The sequence below is a fragment of the Notamacropus eugenii genome, chromosome 2 (genome assembly GCF_028372415.1).
Source record: "Notamacropus eugenii isolate mMacEug1 chromosome 2, mMacEug1.pri_v2, whole genome shotgun sequence".
Lineage (NCBI taxonomy): Eukaryota > Metazoa > Chordata > Mammalia > Diprotodontia > Macropodidae > Notamacropus > Notamacropus eugenii.
In genome coordinates, this window is record NC_092873.1 from 522,606,577 (window position 1) to 522,630,927 (window position 24,351).

Sequence of the window (24,351 nt, forward strand, 5' to 3'; positions counted from 1 at the left end):
AAGAATCCCAGTGTGGAAATCACAGGTGCAGCCCCACACTTTTTAAAAAGCTAATTTAAATGTCACTTTAAGGTTTGGAAAGCACCTGACACCGCTCATTTTATTTCAAAATCACAATAACCGTCTAAAGAGATACTGTAAATATTAATCCACTATTCCTCCATCTCCCTCTCCACCCCCCACCCTGCCCATTTTCAGATGAGGAAACAGGCTCAGACCTTTGTCTGTAGTTAAACTATTATTATATATATCTGTGGTGAGATTGGAATCCAGGTGTTCTAACTTTGTCCAGCACGCTGTCCACTCCACCCCTCTGCCTCTTACCCCAGTAGATTAAGAGAGCGTATGGTCTTAGACACCTAGTAGAGTTTTCAGTTTGTAAAAGCCCAAAAGTATGAGCTGTAATTCACCGTTTTTACGGTTGCTGCTTTCTTTCCCAAGGCATCTTGCTGGGCTGATTCTTGTGCTCTGCCTTTCCAGTCCACCTCTTTGGTGCCTGATTCACCTTAGGGGGATTAGAGGATGGCTGCAGAAAGCTGACCAGTCAGTTTGCTGAAGTCTGAAAGGATGTCCGCGTCCGTATTCATCAAACAGCACCCTATAGCTTTCTGTTGAATCAGCCACATGGCTGCTTTTAAAAGGCATTTGTCTGTAACTGAACCTTCACTTCACCCCAGAAGTATTGATAAAGGTTGTTTTTTGCCCATCTTCCTATTTCATCCACATTTATTTTCACAAACATCAAAGTACTGTAAGCTTTGATACCAGCTGTGCTCAAGACTTCTTTTCACAGAGGATTTGCTTCCTTTTTCCTCTATGGGAACCTTCCATGTCCTTTAAATCATTTTAAGCTGCTTCATTTGGGAGGTAAAAAAAGTCTTAACAGTGCAGTCCTGGGGTCAGTGGAATGTGGCTACCGGGGGAAATTCTCTCATAGCTTAAAGCAGGCTTTTCAGTGGGGCAGGCCTGGGTGACTGAAGGGAGCACACTCCTGGTGTGTGGAGTTTGTGTGTACCCAGGATGAAGACTGACTTCCAGAAACTTCCCTGCAGCCAGACTAAAGGCACCAGGAGACAAGCAGCCACTTAATAAGAGATCAAAGAGGCTCTGTGTGGGTCAGCTGGGAGTCCCAACGGTACACATCAAAAGCCTCCGCTTAGCAGGGGGGCCGGCAGAGAGCTTGACGTAGCAGGAGGTCTCAGAGATCTGAAGTCAGGGCTGCTGTTGAACGTGGGGGGACGTTTGTGACTCCTCTACAATATGAATTTAGAAGGAAAATCCCATTGTATCCAAAGGGAGAAAAAAGAAGCAGACAGGCGGCCAAGGCTTGCCAAAGTCTCTGGCAGTTTCTCAGGAGGTGGCTGGCGGCCTTTCATGGCCAGTGTGTTCTCTGAGCTGTCCCAAGATCCTTCCGGGGAGGATGACAGAGGACAGAGAACCAGCAGATGCCCAGTGTGCCACACCTGTTGGGCTCCTTCCTTCAGCTGTATTTTAGAGCCAGTTCAAATGTTGAAAAATGTGCGACTGTAGTTTTGAAACCACAATAACACTTGAAGTGATTCCTTCTACGTTGATCACTCAGTCACACTTACTGAGCGTGCAAAAGGCAGAAAATATGTTCCCTGCCCACTAAGAGCTCACAGTGAATACCTCCAAGCATACAAAGACACCGATGAAATAGCCCCTTCTCTGAAGGAACCTCCATTCTGTAGAGCAAGGGAGCATCACTTTGGTCTGTAGTGAATTACAAAAAATATTCTGACAACTGCATTTCAGTTTCCTTTGTATTTTGTTTTATTCATTTAAAAAGATAATTCTGTGAAGGAGTCCATAGGCTTCCCCAGAGTGCCCATGGTATCCAGGACACAAAGAGTTTACGAGCACTTTCTCTGGAGGGAGGATGGTTTAATGGAGGGAGCATTGGACCAGTCAAAGGCTTGGTTTGAGTCCCAATTTTACCATGACTCACTATTCCTCTGACTTTTTCCAAGTGTCTTTTTGTCTCTGAACTTCACTTTCTTCATTTGTAAAATGAACGCCTTGAATTAAGTGACCTCCAAGGTTCTTTCCAGCTTTAGATCAATGATCCTACAGGACCATCTGATGCAGCATAATGGGGGCTCCCCTGCCATAGGGGGAGACAAGATGTAAATATATAAATTTATTTTAAAATTATCTGGGAGTTTGGGGCGGGAGGGATGCTGCTGGTAGCTGGGATTTCAGGAAAGAGCCCATGTAGATGGTGTTTGAGGTGAGTTCTGAAATCGCTGAGGGATTCTCAAAGGAGAGCTATGGAGCAAAGACATGGAGGTGGGAGATGGGAGGTCAGGTGTGTGGAGCATCCAGAAAGCTAGTTGGCTGGACCAGAATGTGTGAAAAGGGGTAGTGTAGAATGAGGCTGCCAAGTCAGGCTGGAGTCAGGGCTTTAAATGCCTGACAGAGGACTTTGAACTTGACCCACGTAAACCATAGCTCACTTCCTCTGGAAATGATGGGGGCTTTTGTACAGTGTCATAGCCAATATATGACCATCACTTGATTCCCCTCCCCCCTTCTTCCTCTCTCCAGTATGTAACACAGTATCTGGCACATAGACTGATGCCAACCTTTTGGTGATGAGCTGCTCACATTTATATGGCATTGTATTGTTCATGAATCACTTCAACGGGAAAGCATCATGGAACAGTGGAGGGAGGTGGTCTCGAGGTTCAATCCTGACCCTGGGCACTGGTGAGCAGCCAGTTACTAGAAGGAGTTTCCTTAGCCAGAAATTCCCCATACCAAGACTTTAGGCAAACTGTTTTTTCCCTGCCTCTGTTTCTTCATCCTTAAAAAGGGATAATATTAATCTCTAATGAACAGGATTGGTATAAGTTTCCAATAAGATAATAGATATCCAGTCCTTTAGAAGCCTTAAAGCACATAAGTAAATAAAAAGCTACAGAATCCTCTGAGGCAGACGATGCACATTTTATTATCCCCATTTTATGGTTGAGGAGACTGAGGTCCGCCTTTATGTTGTCTAATGAAGTGTGTGGGTCTGAGACCTCTGACTCAAATAAAAATAAACGACTTCTGAAGGTAGAAGCAAAGCAGCAAGATTTTATTACGATCTCATGAGAAAGGGCACCTCCTCTCTGATAAGTAATCAGGAGGCAATTAGAGAAGGCAAAAAATAGAGATTATATAGCCCTAACACAGATCCCACCCTCCCATTGGCCTTTTACTCTCATTGGCTGGGAGGCAGACTCACAATCTAAACATGACAGTCTAGGCATTATGTTGATGTGGCAACCCAAGGAGGGTTGTGTTATGTTGATGTGGCACATGATTTCTGGGAATCCTAAACTTAGGCCTAACCATCTACTAAAAGTCTTTTGTTAAGCACTGAGAAGTCTTCAATAACTTCATTCCATTCAGAAGTGACAGTGCCTGGGACTTGGTCAAGTTCTTTGATGCCTCTGGTCTTTGACTTTTTTCACTCTGATATATACAGGGAACTGAAACATTTTAAGTTAAAAAAAAATTCCTTCAGTATCTTTTACCACCACAAAGACAGGACAACTATGGTCAAAGAGGTGAAATCAAGGGCCCTCCCTAGACTTCCCTAAATGGGAGACACAAATATTTTCACATATCTACTGTGCCTCTCCTGGCACATAGTTGGAGCTTAATAAATGCTGGTTGATTGATCAGTGGATGGCCAGGGATCTAGCTCTACCACTAATGTCTTTGTGACTGAGAGGTGACTGCTGTCCCTGGACTTACTTCTGCCTTTGAGGAGGTGGGGCTGGGGAATCTCCAAGATCCTTGCTATTTCTAATTCCTGTGAGAATAAGTGTAGCAGCTAATTGGATGTTAGGCACCATGGCTCCGAAGGGCTTTCTATTCCTTCTGTCATTTGATCTTAGCCCAGTCTGGCAGGCTACATTGCTGAAAGGAGAGGCAACCTGGTACAAATGCATTGGAAGTCCAAGGACCTGAATTTGAATCCTACAAAACATTCAGTAATCCCTTCTTGTGTTCCAGGATCTGTGACAAGTTTGGGGACACAAAGAAAGGCAGCCCCTACTCAGGGAGATCACAGACTAATGGGTTGGGTAATTTTATGGGAGGGAGGCACAAGCAGCTGACGTATTGGGTTGATGGGAACAGTCAGCAAATGCTGGATGCTGAAAGTGGTATTTGATCCGAGCCTTGGAGAAGGTGGAGGTGAAGAGTGAGAGCTTTTCAGGTGTGGAGAACAGCTGGGACCAAGGCACAAACATGGGTGATGAGGAGCAGTAAGAAGACTTCTGCAGCTGGACCTCTATTTGTGAAGAGGAGTTGATGTAGAGTAAGGCTGCAGGATGGAAAGGAGTCAGCTCAACAGAGGAGTTTGATCCTCGCAGGAATGGGGAGCCTTTGCAGTTTATTGAGAAGGGGCCTGACACAATCAGATCCATGCTAGGAAAATCCCTTGGGCAGTGGGGGAGAGTGCTGGATTGGACAAGGGAGAGACAGGAGTCAGGGAGGTTATTTAAGAGGCAATAGCAATATTTCAGGTGAGATGTGATGAGGGTCTGATCAAAGGGAGTGGCCGCTCAGTCAGTGATTCATTAATTGCTTAGAAAGTACCCACATGTTTCTCACACCTCTCTCCTTTTTGTTGTGCCCCCTGCCTCTCTTCCTTCCCTGCCTCCTGGTACCTACCAGAGGGAGCAGCAGCATGTGCATCTGATTAAGAATTCACTGTTGGGGGTGATTATGACATAGCTGTGGCCACGTTGAAACTTCTGATCAGTTTGTTTTCCCCCCAAAGTTGGCAGCCGTAGGGGCCATTCCTAGGACTGGTGGACTCCAAAGGGAACACTGTGAGGTTTTCTAGCCTCTGCTGCCTGCCCTCAGTTTGCTAATGATTTGTAATGGGGGTTACCAGGTAGGTGCTGCCATGGAGTTATTGCATGTCTGCCCACAGGGGCCCCCTTGGTTTCTGTCCTGGACTCTGGACTCAGCCCCACTGTTAGCACAGTTTGTATGCATTGCATCTTGGGGTGTGTCTACATTACTGTGTGACATGACCTTTGCAGGTTGAAGTTGGAGTTTTGGGCTCAAGGTGGGGGGCTGCTTAAGTGCTAGTTATGATAAAGGGGAGAGTCTTCCTGAAAGCAGGAGCTTATAGGCAGAAGTCCTTCCAAAGGGTGCTCTTAGGAACACCTTCCTGGGCCTGTTCCCTATGTCTCTATGCCCCCTTTTTCTGTTGATTCATTTTTCAGCTTTATGAGTTGATATCCCCATGAGAATGTCATGTCCTTGAGGACAGGCACCATCTTTCTTTTTAATTTGTTCCTGTATCCCCAGCACTGAGCCCACTGTCTGGCACATAGTAAGTGCTTAATAAATGCTTATTGATTGACTCACCAGCTATGACAGAGACTGGGGTCAGGAGGAGAAGGGCTGAGGGAAAGAATGGTGCAGGCTGTGCATGGTAACTCTGTAGCCTTTCTTTGGGAGAAGCTTTGGGATGGACGTGAGGTTAGGGACTGAATGTGGCATCATGGGAGGGTCAGAATCTTTGAGTAAGGAGAACTCTTAACTTAACAAGTCAAAGGAATGCAGAACTAGAGGTATAAGCAACCAGCCAGTCCAACCTTCTTATTTTCCAGATGAGGGAAGTGAGCCAGAGGTGAAGTGACATGCCCTATTGCACCCAAGTAGTCAGGTTAAGTATCACAGGTGAGATTTGAATTCAGGACAGTGCTCTTATCCCTGTATCATGTTTAACCTACTCTCACACTTCCCCCCACCTCCACTTAACAGGTATCAGCCCCTAAGAGTCCATGGTCAGAAAGCAAGCCATGGAATTCACCAGAGTTAAACAGCAGTCTCAGCTCTTGTGTTACAGTGGTCCATTTGTCACTCATTTATCTTCTAAACTGCAGCTTTTTTCCCTTTTTGTGTCATGAACCCATTTTGGCAGACTTTGTTCTCAGAACAAATCCTATCCATGGACCCTTTTGGGAGGCATAGGCCTCTTGAACCCATTGCTATGTATGTCTATGTCAAATAACCTGAAATGGAGGGGAGACTATCGCCACAGGATGAGCTAACCTGCCTTTTCCTTCTGATCTTTGGAGGAGGAACCTCAACTAGTCCAATTCACTGCATGGTGATAACTGTGCAAGACCTTGGAGTTAGGAGACCTTGGTACAAATCTGACCTCCAACCTTTGGCATGTCAACATCAAGTCACTTGGACTTTGTGTCTTCTTCTATAAAATGAGGGGTTGGATTAGATGGTCTGTGCTGTCCTTCCTAGATGTAAATCATAAATCCTGTGATCTATGCTCCTAAGGAATGCTTGCTATCACACACCCTAATGTGGTTATCAACCTCTGCTTAAAGAGCAGCTGACATACTTTCTGTGAGGGGTTTTTACCCTCACAGAAATGCAGATGAGGAAATCTGAGGTTGATGAGGTTAAGTGGCTTGCCCAGGTCGTACAGCTACCAAGTACCTGGAGCGGAATTTGAACTCATCTTTCTAACTCCAGGGCAAACACTGTATCCACTGTGTTACTTAGCTACCAGAAAAAATGCTTCTATCAAGTTTGTGTTGTCTCTGAGGATTTTCCTTTTATCAGTGTCCTCCTAGGAGTATAGGATTAGTAATTCAGTCTCTGCCTCAAAGACTAAGGATATTTTATTCACTTTATTAGTGACTAATTCCTTCACAAAGTGGTTATGATGATTCACAACTCCCCCCAAAGCATCTTAATTGACCTATTTTCCCATTCCCTCTAACATTAACTATTTGTCAATTATTATGAGATTATTTTGATTTGCATTTGTTTTATTATTAATGATTTGGGACATCCTTTCATGTGGTTGTTAATCCTCTGCCATTCTTTAAATACCACCTGTTCATATCCTTTAACCACTTACATATTGGGTAATGGCTTTTGATTTTATATATAAATATAGAGATAAACAGATAAAGATTCATGTGTGTATATATAATATATAGAGACAAGAATATGTTCATATATATTCAAATATATGCATTTGTATACATACATATACATAGATATCTACAGATTCACTGTATTTCTTGAATTTCAAGCACTTATTAGAGAAATTAAATGCAAAGCTTTTTTTCCTATTTGTCCATTTTCATTTCTTATCCTAGATTGGTTCATTTCATTTTGTAGAAGCTTTTCAATTTCATGCATGATTGTCACTATTATCTTTTTTAATTGTCTCAGTCCTTGTTTGGTTAAAAATATATCTCCTGCCTATAGGTATAAAAGATAAATTATTTTCCTTATTTTTTATGGTACAATATTTAATATCAAGGTAACATTCATATTGACTTTGTTATGGGATATGGCATATAATATTGGTTCAAGCCATATTTGTGCCAGATTACTTTCCCACCAGTTTTTAAAAATCAAATAATTCTTTCCTAAGTAATATGCTTTCTGATTTACCAAACACTGCTCTGGTGAATTGCATTGTTTTTGATTCTCCCTTGTCTAGTCTATTGTATTTATCTATTCCTCCAGTTTAAAAGCAATGCCAGATCATTTTCATGATTGCTGCTTTGTATTATGGCCTAGGGTCATGAAGTACAACATTCCCTTCATATCTACCTTTTTTCATTTTATTTCTCCAAATGAATTTTATCATTTGAGTTCTATAAAGTACTGCATTGATAATTTTACTGGTGTAACATTAAAACTGCAGACTAAGTTTGGTAGGATTGTTTTCTTTTGCATTGACATGGCTCAGTCATGAGGACTGAATATTCTTCCAGCTAAGTTGTACTTTACTTATTTTAGGAACATTTAATATTTGGACCTATATGGGTATTTACTGAGCTTTGGTAGATTGATCCCCCAAATTTCATGCATTCTCTAGTTTTCTTTGATTCCTTTTCGGATTCTGTTACTATTAGACATGTCATTGATTATTGTGGGCTTACTGTGTAGATTTCAGATTTCTTGACACCAATCATTGTCTTAATTAGTATCTTTGCTAATTTCCTAGGAATTTCCAAGTAAACAAACAATCATGCCATCAGCAAGAAGAGATATCTTTATTTTTTCTTTGTACATCTATATGCCTTTAAGTTTTTTCTCTTGTCTTATTGATATTACTACCATGCCTGTGTGCATTTGTCCTTCGTTGCCGAAGAAGACCCTGCCATCAGAGAAATAATGACATGATTTGCACTTGACTTTGTTTTGAGTGAGGGAGGGCTGTGCAGGTCACCAGCCTCACTTCTCCTCTAGAGCCATCTGAATCCAGTGACCAGATATTCATCAAGATGACTGGAGATGACCCAGGATGAGTCAACTGGGGTTAAGTGACTTGCCCAAGGTCACACAGCTAGTGAGTGTCAAGTGTCTGAGGTGAGATTTGAACTCAGGTCCTCCTGACTCTTGCACTGGTGCTCTCTCTACTGCACCACCTGGCTGCCCCTACTACCATGTCTAGAATAGTATTAAATAATAATGAAGAAAGTGGCTACTCTTGCTTTACTCTTGTACTTACTGGTAAATCTTCTAGTGTATTTCTATTGTATATGATGCTAGGTTTTGATTTTAGAAAAACATTTTTATGATATTTTTTAAAAAGGTCATGTAGCCAACCTGTGCTTTGTAGTTTTTCTTTTAATGATACGTAGGTATCAGACTTTGTGAGAGGCATTTTCTATATGTGTTAATGATCATGGTTTTGGAACTTTTTGTTTCTAGTATGATTAATTATGTAGATGGTTTTCCCATTGTTGAATTAATTTAACTTGCTCATAATGGGTGATTTGGATAAATTTCTGTAATCTGTTGAATTAATTTAACTTGCTCATAATGGGTGATTTGGATAAATTTCTGTAATCTGTGATAAGACTTTATTTAAAACTTTTAATTCAGTAGTCGTTAGTGTGATTTTGCTTTTTAGTTCTCTTTCGGTGCTTTTTTTCTTTCCTAACTTAGTTATTAGGGCTATACTTGTCAACTTTGCCGAGGATGGTGTAGGGTACTAGGAAAGTCATTGAATTTTGAGTCAGGTGATCTAGGTTCAAATCTTAGCTCTGCCATTTCCTAGTTATGTGCTCGATCACTTCATTTCTCTCATCCTCTGTTTCCTCATATGTAAATGAGCAAAATAATATTTTAATTCCTCACCTGAGCAAAAAGAACTTTCTAAATGTTAAAGTCCTGTAGAAATGTAAATTCTGTTTCTCAGATGCTCATAGAGAAATAACTACTCTGGGAGCATGATATTTAAAAGAATCCAAGAAGATTTCTTCAAATTTAGATTTCTTCAGATTTTCTGAATTGAAAGTGAATACCTCTATAAATAAAAAGATCGCACCACAAAAAATCATAGATCTTAGAACTGGAAGGAACTTTGCTGAATCAATCAATAAGCATTTATCAAGTGCTTAATATGTGTATAGGTATTAGATCTATAAAGACAAATGAAATATCCCCTGTAGCTTACATTATGCTGTGTGTGTGTGTGTGAATACATAAATATGTAGGTAATACACAAATTAATAAAGAGTCATTTGGGGAAATGACACTCATTAGCAGGCAGAAGCTCTGCTCAGGTCTCGTGCAGAATGAAACCCTTGAGGTGAGTCTCAAAGGAAACTATGATGCTATGAGCGAACATAATTCAGGTGAGAAACCTTGGGGGATGGCCAGTAGGAAGACCGAGAGGCTTCAGGAGACTTCTGTTCAGTTCTAAGCTATCTGTAGTTAAGGAGATGGTCAAAATGGGGTCATTGAGACTCCTTCCATGCTCTGACATTGTCTGGCAGATGGTCCATAAATCTCATTTCCTTCCAATTTCTAATCCGTCGCACCAGACTGGCCCCATCTCAGTCTCATGTTCCAACAATTCAACGTATCCAGAATCACTGGATCAGTACATGGATAAACCGGGTTCTCAGATTCTAGGCCTCTCTCTACTGCACCATGTTGTTTCTCTGAGATCAGAGACTCTGTCCTTCATGAATGCAGTCTGGGATTGTCACAGGCCGGATACGAGGCATTTTACACAAAGAAATGCATTTGAAGAGCCCAGTTTATACTGTAAGTGCTGTAAGAGAAGCTGATCCTCTCTAAGACTAGTCTCAAGTGCCCTCTATTGGCTAGTTCATGTCATGTCAGCCTGGATTTCTGCATCCTAGCCTTCTGATGGAGAATGTCTCCCCCAGCCTCATCCTTGATAATTCTCTTTCCTAAAGCCAATGGGTTGTGCAGCCATTGTTTTCTATCACCTGGACGCACTCGGTGACCCCCATGAAAGGAAATACCTTTTCTTCATATTCCAGCTGCAAGGGAAGCCTGCAACATTGACAGTAGCCCCTGAGGAAATGAAACCGTGATTATGTATAAGGGAGGAGGGGGCAGATAGGTGGAACAGTGGATAGAGTGCCTGGCCTGAAGTCAGGAAGACTAATCTTCTTGGGCAAGTCATTTAACCTTATTTGCCTCAGTTTCTTCATCTGTAAAATGAATTGGAAAAGGGAATGGCAAACCATTCCGGCATCTTTGTCAAGAAAACCCCAAATGAGGCTGTACAGAGTCAGGCATGACTGAAAACAACTGAGCAACAGCAGCGGTGGGGGTTGGGGGAGTTTCCGAAGTTACTGGTTTATTATCTTCTTCTTGTGTGGGGGAAGAAACTGGTGTTTTTGTTTTTTATTGTTTTAAGTAATGGGTCAAGAAGAGGCAGATTCATCCGATCCCGAAGAGATCACCATCTGATAATGTCATGAGTAAATCATACCGTGGCCACAGTCAGAGGTCTTTAAGAGACCAGCTGCTCTTATCAGCAAGATGAAAATAAGCTGTTTGTACAGATGAGTAGAGTATTTCTGGCTCTTGCATGACGTAACCTATTTCTGCATCCCAGAACCACAGATTTAGAGCCAGGAGGGACCAGAAGGGTCACTAATCCAACTCCTTCTTTCTATTGCTGAGGAAGACTGAGGCCCAGAGAGTATCGAGTTGGAAGGGACCCTCAAAGTCCTTGTGTCTCATTTCCTCATTTTACGGTTGCAGCTCAGGTTCACACATTGAAGTAAATCTCTGAATCGAATTAGAACCCTGGTCCGCCTTCCAGACTGCCCCTCTCTCTGCCCCTCTACAAAGGACTGGTTTTCCAAAGGCCACACAGATATCCAGGGGCACAGCTCTGAGTGGGTTCATCATTAGGAGTTTGAGACTCACTTTATCATTATCACAGTCACTATTATAGCATTGTGGATAGAGGTCAGGAAGGTATGGGTTCGAGACCTACCTCATACATTTCACCTATGTAACTGTTGGTAATAGCCACCCCCCAGCTTCCTCTTTCTTCCCCCCTTCCCCCCACTCCCAGTTGCTAATCTGTATCCGCAGAGAGAGTTTTTCCATGCTGATTAAGTCACAAGTTCCAGTAGATCTCTCAAGCCTCCTGCCCCCTCCATGATACTAGTAGCATGCACCTTTCCAGTGCTTTATTCCTTTCTTTGCCTACACATTATTTCAATGAAAGGCTGAGATTACTGAGAAGTTTAGTTATTTGCCCAGGGTCACAGAACTGGACATATCCAGCTAGACTTGAACTCATGCTCCCAGGCCACCCTGCCCTATGCCACACAATCTTTTCTCCTCTAAGAAAGCTACAGTCGTGAGGGTCTCCCAGCTGCCTTTCAGTATACACGAAGTAAGAGCCCAGGGAGGTAACCTGTGAGGTGGTTTGTCATCTCCCTTCCCCTCCTGAGAAAAAGGATATATTCCAAAGTCTTTTGTCACCAACTGACACCTTAAATTAAAGAGATAATTGTCGAGCTTATTTATTACTGTGTCAAGCCTCAACTGGAATGGTTTCATATTTCAGCATGCAAAGTGTGTTGTGATTCATGGTGGCTGGGGCCCGAGCAGACAGGTCCTTTATATTACTGCAGTGATGGCCCCCCGATGCACCTGCCTGCATCTTCCCTCCGGCTCCCTTCTCTGCCTAGCCAAGAGCTCCCTCTACTTGAAAACATGAGCGTATTGATAGCCCCACAGGAAAGCCTGCCTTTAAATGAGTATCTAAGGCTCATTTATCTCTGTGGATCAGGGCTTTTTTATTTGAGGAACTTGGCATTTTCATATTTTGGTTACTGTTTTTCAGTACATTTGATTTCCTTTCTAATTCTGTATATTTTTATTTTTTAAATTTAAAACCATAATTCTGAGCAGGGATTCACAGGCTTTACCAGCCTGCCTTCCAAAAGATCCATGACACAAAAGATCAATGCCCTTTAGGTATCTGAAGGTGTACACATAAGACTTGTTAGAAATCGCCAAGATCCTGCGTTGAAACTGACTTGCTGACGAAGGGAGGGAGAGTCAGATTTCAAAGCATTTCCTACGGAGCAGTTCCCATTGGTTTTACTTTTTAAAAAATATTTTTGTTTATTTTGGTAAATAATTCCCAATTAAATGTAAAAACTTTTTTACTATTCATTTTTTAAAAATTTCAGTTCCAAATTCTCTCCTTCTTTCCACCCCTCCCTTCTCCTTTGAGAAGATAGAAAGCAACAGGCTATTGATTACACATGTAAAGTCATGTGAAATGTTTCCATATTAGCCATGTTGCAAAAGAAAATACACAATGAAAACAAGAAAAAGAAACCATAAAACAGCATGCGTCAATCTGCCCTCAGAGTTCATCTGTTCTCTTTCTGAAGGTAGATAGCATTTTTCATCATGGGATCCATTAATTTTAGGTAAGGTGCCGTCCTTTGCAAGGCTTTGAACCTGCATGATAAAGTTTATCCCAAAGAGACACACAAAACAAGGAGATTCAGTCCTTTGAAGATCGTTCAACTGCTTTAAACCATCTTCCTCACATCTTTCCTGCCACCTTTATCTGACCTTTCCTCGGTCCCTGGAATCCAACAGATTCTCAGTTTGCTAATCCAGTAGCACTCAGGATGGATTTCGTTGGAGAAACTAACAGTGATTCTCTTGAGTTACTAAGTCTTCCCATCTTCCAGTATAGTTTCCCTGTAAAAAAGTTATCGAAGCAAAAGTGGATAGAATGGGGCAGGCAGAGATGTTCCCTGGCTCGGTGCTGACTTGGTCGTATGTCGCATCCTTTTCAAAGCGGTGGAAGTTTGCATGAGCTTCATCTAGTTTTTCATTATTTGATATGAGCTAGTTCTGCAGAGGCTGGCTAGGCGCAGGACCTGGTAAGGCTGGGTTTGATGTGGAGCCAGTATCTTGTCTTTTTGTCTTTTCTATAATAATAGGTGTGTATGGATATCTTTTGTTTTCATATCACCTAGACTTCCTTATGTATCCCATCTCTCCTATCCTTCCCAGAGTCATCACTTATAAAGGAGGATTTTTTTAAAAGAATAAAAAAATTCACCAAAACCTATAAATAAGTCAGAAACCTTGCGTGGATGCTTTCTTGTTTCTGGCTCTTTGTCATGTTTTATTTTAAAACTTTTACTGGTAGCTCTTCTCTGTCCCTATCTGGTGAGCCTAAATGGGGAAGCGGAGAAACCTATCCCCCCAAACTAATGAACATATTAGAAGAGTTGGATAGTATATGCTATATTTCACACCCCTAGTCCCCCACCTCTGAAAAGAAGAGAGGGAGGTATATTTCCTCATCTCCTCCTTGGATTTGTTAGGGTAGTCTTCCGAAAGAACAGAGAAATAAAATAAACCCATCCTGGTAGGCTTATCTGAGTTATCTGGGTTTGCCTTGTTTTGCTTGAAGACTCAGCTTGACCGTCTCCCTCTTTAAAAGACTCTTTCTGATGCCCTCAGTTGTTAGCACTCTCTGTTCCACTAAAGCTCATCATATTCATTTCTTCATTTCCTTTATTTACTCCCTGTGTGTGTGTTCGTCCTTCATTGGCGAAGAAGACATCAGAGAAATGGTGACATGACTTGCAATTGACTTTGTTTTGAGTGAGGGAGGGCTGTGCAGGTCACCAACTTCACTTCTCCTCCAGAGCCATCTGAATCCAGGGACCAGATATTCATCAGGATGACTGGAGATGACCCAGGATGAGGCAGTTGGGGTTAAGTGACTTGCCCAAGGTCACACAGCTAGTGAGTGTCAAGTGTCTGAGGTGAGATTTGAACTCAGGTCCTCCTGACTCCTGCACTGGGGCTCTATCCACTGCACCACCTAGCTGCCCCCAACTCTGTGTGGAAAAGTAGTAGTGGAAAGGATTCTCACTCTGAAGAAGTTAGAGATCTTGGCTTTAAATCTTGCCTCCAATGCTTACTCTCTGGGTGACTTAGGGCATACTGCTCTCTTGGTAACATTCCCATTTTATTGTGTGAGAAACTGAGGTTTGGAAAAGTTAATCAGCTTATCCAAGTTAAATGTCTAGTAACTAATAGTGCCAGAATTTGAACCTAGGTTCTATCTCTGAAGTGAGAGGTCCTGAGTTCAAATCTCATCTCTGGTAAGAATCAGTAATTACTATCTGTGTGACCTTGGGCAAGTCACTGAGGATACCTCATTTTATCTCTTAAGAAACTGAGGCTTAGAAGACCAGTTAACCTGTCGAAGTTATATATCTAGTGCCTAATAGTGTCAAGACTTGAACCTGGGTCTTTTGGCTCCACATTGCATGCTCTTAACAGATTATTACCTTACAGTTAGCTTTTCTATCTTTAGGGTTCACAGAATCATGGGATGTCATCCCCTCCTCAATAACTCCTGTGGCTCCCTATGGCTTCTAGTTTCAAATACAAAATGCTATGTTTGGCATTCAGAACCCCGCGTGGCCCCCTCTTACTTTCCACTCTTCTTATACCTTCATCCCCACCATGTATGCTTTGATCCAGTGACACTGGTCTCCTTGCTCTTCCACAAACAAGACACTCCCATCTCCCAGCTGGGCATTTTCTCTGGCTGTCTCTTATTCTATGGGCATTCTTCTTCTGTTCCACTTACTGGCTTCCTTGGCATCTCCTAAGTCCCAGCTAAAATCTTCCCTTCTATAAGGGGCCTTCTTCAAGCCCTCTTCATTCCAGAGCCTTCCCTCTCTTAATTTTTCCTCCATTTATCCCGTATATAGATTGCTTTGTGTAGATTTGATTGCTTATTGTCTCTCCTGTTAGATTATGAGCTCTTTGAGGGCAGGGACTATCTTTTGTCTCTTTTTGTATCCCCAGTGCTTGGCATGGTGCCTTCTACAGAACAGACAGTTAATAAATGTTGTTTATTGATGTGTCTTGAGTGGTAGGAAGATTTCTAAAGGCTGTGGACACCCTCACCATAGTCCATGTTTCCTTCTTCTGGCCCATATCAAGTAAAGCTTTAAATGATTTATGTGGCTTTGTATGTATTTTATAACAACAGTGGAATATAAGCTCTTTGAAGGCAGAGCCAGTTTCATTTTTGTCTTTGTGCCTAGCACCAGTGTAGCATCTATCGTGGCTTATTACCTTGTTTTGAATTGGTAAATGCCAAAGCAATGCTGACATCTTCTTTCTCTGACTCCTTTTTCAGGATCCATTAGACCCGAACCGGACTGTGATCGTGATCCGCTCTCTAGTAGCCAATAGTGAAGCGGAACGGGGAAGGGAATTATTGCCAGGCGACCGCCTGGTCTTTGTTAACAATCGTTCCCTGGAGGATGTCACTCTCACCGAAGCCGTGGAAGTGCTGAAATCTCTGCCTCCTGGCAGAGTGACCCTGGGCATCTGCAAGCCTTTGGTGGTAAGGGTCATACTTTATTGCTGGGCTCCTCACTGGCTTTTAACTGACTCCCAGGTTCCTTTCGACAGTCTATCTGTGTTCACGTCAGGCTGTGTTGAGCTCTTGTGCTGGGTTCAGGGGAACCTACAGTGTTTAGGTAAGAGATGGAAACTACCTGTATGTATATTGAGTAAGGGAGAGGACACATGGTACTCAAATATGTTGACAAATATACACCCATACCATGAGAGTGAACAGCTGGGAGGAGGACGAGCATTGGCTCACCACCTGAGGTAGCTTCCAAGATGCTTCTTGAATGTATGAATATATACTACTGTATCACATTGCCTCTTAGTGATTTATGTCTTACACCATTCTTTCCATGCAATATGTTTATTTACCCTGATTTTATTGCTAAGTTCAGAGAGGTAGAGATTTGCTCCAGGTCACCCCACTAGAACGTGTCATCTTACGGCCTGACTCCCAAGTCCAATATTCATTTCCCTGTCCACACACTATCTGTCTTTTCAGGCAATCTGTCCATCAGGATCACTGGCTTCATTTACTCTAGAGAGGAAGGATGTGACCCATAGAAATTATCATTCAAAATGTGCTAAGACCCACCCAGGCTTTCCATAGATCTTTTTAAGACTATCGTTCATTATTCTCACTTCAGCTCCTGCTGGTGCTCAGTAGTGTCTTATTTCTTCCCTCATCATCTCTCTCATTTCATCTGCCACAGTGATTGCCCCAGATCTTTTCATCTCTCCACTTACCTTTATGCCCATCCCTAATTCCAGCACTCTTAGCAGATGACTTAGCTTACTACTTTACCAATATGGCAGCCCTCTGACTTGTCACCCACCTTTCCACCTGTCACTAAGACTGATCCATTCCCTTGCACTTCTGATCTTGAGAGAAGGGTGGACGTGAAGTCAACCCAGACACTAGCTGTGTGACTTTGGGCATATCATGTCATCTCTCTTTGACTTCCATTTCTTCATCTGTAAAATGGGCATAATTGCAGCCCACACCTCCCAGGATTGGGGTGAGGTTCCAAAGAGAATATTTGTAAAGCACTTTGCAAATCTTCAAACCATACAATGCTACCTATTATTTTTATTCTTATTCCTTATTTTTATTTTCTCTCCTAGACTGTGAATGCTGGAATTCATTTTCTCACTTTCCATTCTCTCATTCTCTGCTAGTTCCCTGCCATCTAATTATAAATGTGTTTATGCTTCCCAATCTTAAAAAAAACTCTTGCCTTGACCTTGCTCTCACTCCATATTTCTCAGCTCCCTCCCTACCATATAGCTTGAAAGAGTTGTCTATATTTGATACCCCTGCTTTCTTACTGCTCAACACAATCTGTCAACAAGCATTTTAAGGTAGCTAATATATGTGGGGACAGCTAGATGGTGCAGTGGATAGAGCACTGGGTTTGGAATCAGAAGACTCAGCTTCTTGAGTTCAAATCTAGCCTCAGACACTTCCTAGCTGTGTGACCCTGGGCAAGTCACTTAATTCTGTTTGCCTTAGTTTCTCATCTGTAAAATGAACTGGAGAAGAAAATGGCAAACCACTCCAGTATTTCTGCCAAGAAAACCCCAAATGGGCTCATGGAGAGTTGGACAGGACACTGAAGAAAACAACCAAACCCCAAATGCCAGGCATGGTGCTTATAAATGAAAAAACAAGGCAGTGTTTGCCTTCAAGGGGCTTCTTCTGCTCTGGGCAATATGACTTGTTCACAAGCCTTTCCTAATTACCTGAACAGCTAGTACCTGCCCTCCTCCACCTCCCACATATTTATTTTTGCATTCATTTTTGTAGGTAGCATCTCTGCTGAGAGAATAGCAGCTCCTGTAGAATACAAGGGATTTCGTTGTTTTTGTCTTTACTTCTCAGTATCTAGGATGGTGCTGGCACATAGTAGGTGCTGTATAAATGCTTATTCCCTTTCCTCCTCCCCCATGACTAACACTAGCAGCTTTTTTCCCCACTTTTCTTCTTCCTTCACTGTTGTAGCATTTGACACTCTTAACCTTTTCTTAAGGAATACTGGCTCCTTCCTTGCCTTTGGACACAACCCAGCTTTTCTTCTTCCTGTCTGTCTAGCCCTTCTGTGCCTCAGTTTCAGATCCTTGTCGTTTAAACTGGATCCTCACTTTTATTCTTTCTGTCATTTTCTTCTGTGGCCCATCTAGCACTCTCTGTAACACATTCCCTCTACCCCCTTCCCTTCCCTTTCTTTTTCCTTCCTCCCACTCTCTTCATTTGGTTATTTCTTTCATTCATGGCATCAACTGTGAAATCTCCTATCACTCTGTTCCATGGAATCTACCTGCATTTCTAGCTGCCTAGAAGACCTCAGTCACTCCATGTATCTGCCATATATCATACGGGTGTGTGTGTGTGTGCGCATGTATGGATGGATGGATGCATGCATGGAGAGAGGGAAGTTACTATTTCTAGGTAGCCCCAGGCAGCAGGGGCATTTTCCTTCCCATCTTCACTCCTGGGCTCACCTCAAGATTCATTATCCAGGACCTAGAAATGGTTTCCCATAAGTGTGAAGTTCTCTTCAGGATGAAGACTTTGCCCCTAATATGGGGGAGGGAGCAGCAGGTTTGTAGTTAAATAGATAGTCTAAGTCAAACATCCAACACAGAAGGGACTACCAGTGCATTAACACAATATTTGGTGTATAGTAGGTGCTTAATAAAGGTTGATTGGTTCATTGACTTGACTTGGGTATAACCTGGTTCAAGTGTTCCTCATCCTTGGGTCAGGTACCAGGCTTGTTCCCAGACTTTGGTTTTACTTACAGGCCAGTGACTTCTGACTCAGATTTATTTCCACAACACCAAGTCCTCTTGACGAAAAATTGTCAATATTCTTTTCATTCACCCCATTCTGTCTTCTCAGTGCCATAATCATCATGAATTAGACCTTTACTTCACCATCTCCTTGGCTTACTTCAACAGTCTCTGTAGAGGAAGTGAATAAAATCTATGCTTTATGAATTTGGGAGAAATATTCTCTCCCCAGAAAAAGTAACCTTAGAGGTCAAAGAGAGTAAGCTACAGAGTTGTGTAAATAGACAGACTCTCAGTCTGTATTTTATTCAACAATAGGAAAAGCCCCTTCTTCTGTGAAGGAGTCCTCCACTATCTTTGAGATCCTTTGCCCCTCCATGATGGAATTTTTCGATTAACTATGGAGAAACATCCTCACCAGAATAGACCTGATCTTTGGCAATTCCTGAGATGATAGGGTCAACAAGTAATAAGCGCAAAGTTAAGATATTCTTCCTTTCCTCCTCCCCTCACCTGACATCCTGTCCTTATTGGGAAAATGGCTGAGCAGCTCTTACTTGATTGGGTCCTCCAGCCACCTGCAATGTTGGCCTAAGGCTATGTAAAACTCAGCATAACTGTGTGTCTCCCTTTATTCTTCGGGCTAGCTCTCCACCTGCTAATTACTCATCAGCTGATGCTAATTAACCTTGCTGTCTTCTAGCCTTGCCTCTTATTTGATGACCTCCAGTCAAATGGAGCCAGGTGGGAGGAATTACTCTTCCATAGCCTCTTCGAGTCCTCCTGGTAGGGTTTTCCAACCTCTACTGAGCAGCTTCTCCAATCCACCTTTCATACCACTGCTGTCAGAATTGTTTCTGTCCTTAATCCTGGTTGTGTCATTCCCCTGCTCGGAATCTTTGGTGTCTTACTTTTGGCTGTGGTATGAATGCTGTTGACCTTTTCCTTATGACAAGTCTGGCTTGTCGGCTGGCCTGATCTCCCCAGCTGCTGGTACTCACCCCGCTCCTAGGTCACTACGTATCTGTTTTGTCTGTAATTTATATAAATCTCTATACAATTCATGTCTTCTCCCTCCTTAGAATGACTCTTCCTTGAGGAAACAAGACTGTTACTTGTTTTGTTTTTCTCCATCCCTTGTTCATAACACTATGCTTCTTGTGTAGTTGTTGATAATATTAGCTCTAAATTACTTTAAGGTTTACAAAGCATTGTAAAGATATTATCTCATTGGATCTTCACAACTATGTTGGGAATTAGGTGCTATTATTATGGCCATTTTGCAGATGAGGAAACTGAGCCAAAAAGAGGTTAAATGACTTGCTCAGGGTCACATGGCTATTAAGCGTCTGAAGCAGGTCTTCTTCTGTCTAGGTCCAGTGCTGTAATCACTGTACCACATACCAGATGAGTGGATACTTGATAAAATATTTCCAGATCAATGTGATACTAAAGCCCAACTGGATAATTCTGTGCCACTTGAGCATGCCCTCTGCCTTCCCACCATCCTGCTTTGCTCATGCTGTTTCCTGGAATGACCTCACCTTGATTGGGGAAAGACTTGTTTATTTCATTTCAATGCCCAACATGGTGCCTTGGACAGCCTGGCATACAGTCAGTGCTTAATGATTACTTGATAATGGATTGATTGCATGGAGTAGTTGCTTAATAACTGTTTAATTGAATTTAGCTCTAAAGTTTCTAGTCTATCTACAACCAGGGCCTTCCTTCAAAGCAGTCTTCTTATTCCAAGGACATGAGCTCCTCTTTGTAGCCTGGGGATCTTACTGTCTCTTTGTTGGATGGTAGGGATGTTTGACTAGATTCCTAGACACTTCTGTGCCTGAAGACAGGGGGCTCCTGGGAAACTCTAGAACTTGGGTTCTTCCTAAGGATTTTCCTGCCTAGAGTAGGCCTGGTTGGGGAGTCCCACCCTATTTTAAAGAAAAACAAAGATCAGGCATTAGCCTTTGCCAGGCAAGATGATGACCTGCTGGTTCTGGCAGAGGGGCACAAGGCATTTTCCGAAGGCTTGGCCAGTTGTGGGATGGAAGTGCCCCAGGCTTTCCTTTTTGAGAGTCTGACTGCCAGTGAGCTTAGGAGGCCAGTGATGCAGTTGGGGGAGAGGTCAGCATGGTGACTCTTTCCTGCTAAGTGAGCTCCTCTCCCGTCTCTGTGCTGTTGGCCCAGCTGGCTGTTTACAAGCTGTGATGTGAGATGCCTCTTGGCTACAGCCAACAATGGGTCTTCTCTGGGGCCTTTATATTTTAAAAGTATATAGTTTTAAAGATTCCCATTTCTTGCATTTAATCCGGAACTTCTGCCTAATGCTTCCTTGTACACAGAATTGGAGATGTTACAAAAGAAACGTGACCTTGGACCTTTGTCCTTGGCCTTTGCCATCTAGTTCAGGAGGCAAGACAAATGCCCATGAAACAGTAGAGAATGGAATGCCAGTTCTGTGGGCTGGAACATGACCTTTCTGTGCTTCTCCAAACTGGGGCTCCTGGGGCTCACTCCAAAGGGGTTACAGAGACAGTTTAAATAACTTGCCCTTGGAGCCTGCTATTAAATATCTGAGGCAGGATTTTCTCCTAGATTCCATGTCCTACCACCTAGCTGCTTCCAAGGCAGGAGAAGTCAAGAGAGCTAAGGTGACCTTCAACTATTTTAAGAGAAGCCTGGCAGCCAGGAAGAAGCAGCTAACACTGTTTTTGTGCTCAATGTCCCCCCTTCTCAATTAGAGGGCTCTGGAATTAGGACCAGAAGAGTGGACAGAGAAAGGTGACCAGGAAGGTAAAAGCCTTAGTTAAAGTGATAGGGGATGTTTAGCCTAGAACGAAGATTTGCTGGGTTTAGGGTCCAGGGGGCAGAGATGGGGGGAGATGATAGCTGTCTTCTGGTACTTAAGGTGGAAGCACGTGAAATCGTTATTGAGAATGTGACATTTGACCCCAAAAGGCAGAAACAGGAGCACAGGGTTGGAGCAAGGCTGATTTTAACATAATAGGAGCAAAAGCTTCTTAATAGGGACAGCTATCCTGGGGTGCAATGGACTGCCTTGGGAGGCGATGACTCCCTCTCATTTGAGGTCATCAGCCAGTGGCTAGATGGCCTCTTATTGGATATGTTCTGGAGTCGATTCTTGTTGGGGTGCAAGCTGGCCTCTGAGAGCCCTTCTGTGTTTGTGATTCTGCTGTTCTGATTGTGGTGGAGTTGGGGAAATCAAGATAGGGCCTTTATAAGAGATGAATTGGGATCAAATGAACATGTTTTATAAAAAGGTAAATTTTATAGATCTTGTTATCTAGATTTCCCCTTGTATTCCTCCCCATTTCCCCTCTCAAAAAATTGTCTCAAATGACAGATTTTTAACAAGAAAAAAATGGAGAAAAAGCAAGGTATATTTTTAACAAGAAAAAAAGAGAAACAAGCAATCAGCAAAGCTGATGAACATATAGAAAAAAATATCCAACTGTACATGTAATATTCCAGCCGTTCGGGCCTCCCACCTCTGCAGAGAAGTGGGGGAGGGGGGTTGTCTTGTGATGTTTCCTCTTTGAGACTTGCTTGTAACTTTGTAACATTCGCATTTGATTGTTTGTTTCTTTCTGTAGCATCATTGTAATCTTTGGATTTCTTGTTTTCTTGATTCTCCTTACTTCACTCTGCGTCAGTTCATGGAAGTCTTTCTCTGATTCTCTGATTCATCATATTCATTGTTTCTTTCTACCCAGTATTATTCCATTCTGTTTATGCCTCATGGTTTGTTTATCCATTCTCCAAAGGTCTTTGTTTTGCCTCCAGTTATTTCCACAAACAAGCACCATTGTCAACATTTTGATGTATTTGGGGACCTTTTTTATCAGCTAATATCAATATCCAAAATTAAATCTGGGGTCTTTTGTTGAGAGGTACTCCTCAATTATAGGTGGAAACCTTTGCATCTTTTCAAGTCTTAATATTTTTGTTTATTCTTTGTCTTGCCATTTTTGAGATCTAATACATCTGGCTTTTTTCCTGTTTGGGATGTGAAATCTCCTTCCTTAAGTGTTTACAATGTAGAAGGCTTCACTGTTGAGAAATCCCAAATACTTTTGCTTACTGGGAAGATTCAGATTCAACTTTAAGAGGGTCTGAAGCTGTTGTGTGTGTGTCTTTTTTTAAATCACATTTCTTGCTTTCTTTTTAGGTTGAAGGTAATGAGGAGACTACATCATATGCCTCACAACCAACTGCCTTTGAAGAAACGCCCAGTTACTCAGGACCCATGGAGACAATGGACTCCTCTCTGATCCTGGAAGCTCCCTCGGTAGGGAGCAGCTTGGTTTCCTGTTTCAATAGACAGTTTACTGCTGGGCAGAGCTTTACAAAGGAAGAAGTTTCATCTCACTTGGTTCTTTCCCCACAATTCCTATATAGACAGAAATTGAATGCTCCTTTTTTTGGAAGTGGGATCTTTTTGGTTTTTAATTAATTCTCTTTATTTATTTATTTTTAGTTTTTAACATACTCTTCCACAAGATTTTGAGTTACAAATTTTCTTCCCTTCTCTCCCCTCCCCCAACCCCAAGGTGGTATGTATTTTCATTACCCCTCCTATCACATCCCCCTCCCCCCATCCCCTTCCCTTCTGTTTTCCTGTAGGGCAATATAGATTTCTATACCTCATTGCCTGGACATCTTATTTCCCAGTTGCACGTAAAAACAATTTTTAGCATTCATTTTTAAAACGTTGAGTTCCAAATTCTCTCCCTTCCTCCCTCCGGACCCACCCTCATTGAGAAGGCAAGCAATTCGATATAGGTTATACATGTGTAGTCATGCAAAATAGGAAGTGGGATATTTTAAACCCTGACTTAAAACCTTCCTAAAAAACACATTAACCCTTCTCTTGAAAGCTAGAGTACTTCCTTTTATTTTGCCTTAGCTTTGCTGCAAATTGGTATGCATAATGAGTCCTGTTTTAATTGGCCAAGAGCAGTCTACTTACTACCCCTTACAAGAATTCTGTGGTGGTTCAATCAGTTAGCAAGCATTTATTAAGTGCCAATTATCTACTGCATGAGGCTGAATAGCATAGTGGTTAGAGCCAAGAAGACCTGGTTTCAAGTCTTATCCCTCATCTACACTGACCAACTCTCTGAGACTCCCAGTTATAGAGGTGGTATTGACTTGTCTTATTGGGGGAGGAATCTTTTTCTTTGTCTGGGAGTTGCCGATGCCCATGAAATCACAAGTCTGAGAAAAGGAAACATCCCAGGCACTGTGGTAGATGGGCTGGACATGAAATGAAAGGGAGATACACCCTCCCTTTTAAGAAACTGCCTCTTCTTAATCCTCGTGGAAAGGTTCTGTAACTAGGCAACCCCATCAATAATCTTGTTTTTCAGAACCAGATAGTCATGATTCAAATGAGATCAGAGATAAGAAGGACATCATACATGTTAGTGATGAGGAAGATGAGAATGAGGAGGAGGACGCAACCATTTCCCCATCAAACCAGGCATCCTCATATTGCCAAATGGACAAATTATTTTGCATTTGCACCTGCTCTTGGGATGCCCTGTTTCCTTCAAAACTCTGGCTGTCTCCAAGAAATTTGTCCCCATTCGGTGTCCTCTTAGAGATCGCTTTGCCATGGAAATTCTGAGAAATTTAGCATGATGGTAGGAGCAGTGTCCCAGGGGTCAAGACACTTCAGTTGAAATCTAGATTCAACCACTTATTTTGTGTGACACTGGTCAACTTACCTCCCTTTCTGGACCTCAGTTTCCTCATCTGTGAAAGGAAAGGTAGGAATTAGATGGTCTCTGAAGTCCACCCTCATTG

At 42.4% G+C, this 24,351-nt stretch overlaps 1 protein-coding gene across 3 annotated transcripts in view; it reads left to right on the top strand.

The window, feature by feature from the left end:
• The window catches only part of PATJ (PATJ crumbs cell polarity complex component), a 325,916-nt gene that overhangs the window by 93,255 nt on the left and 208,310 nt on the right, over positions 1-24,351 (top strand). For all 3 annotated transcript variants that reach the window (XM_072649698.1, XM_072649699.1, XM_072649701.1), the window contains 2 exons: positions 15,509-15,718; positions 22,712-22,831. In XM_072649698.1, the coding sequence (XP_072505799.1) occupies positions 15,509-15,718; positions 22,712-22,831 (330 nt within the window). The remainder of the gene's footprint in view (positions 1-15,508; positions 15,719-22,711; positions 22,832-24,351) is intronic.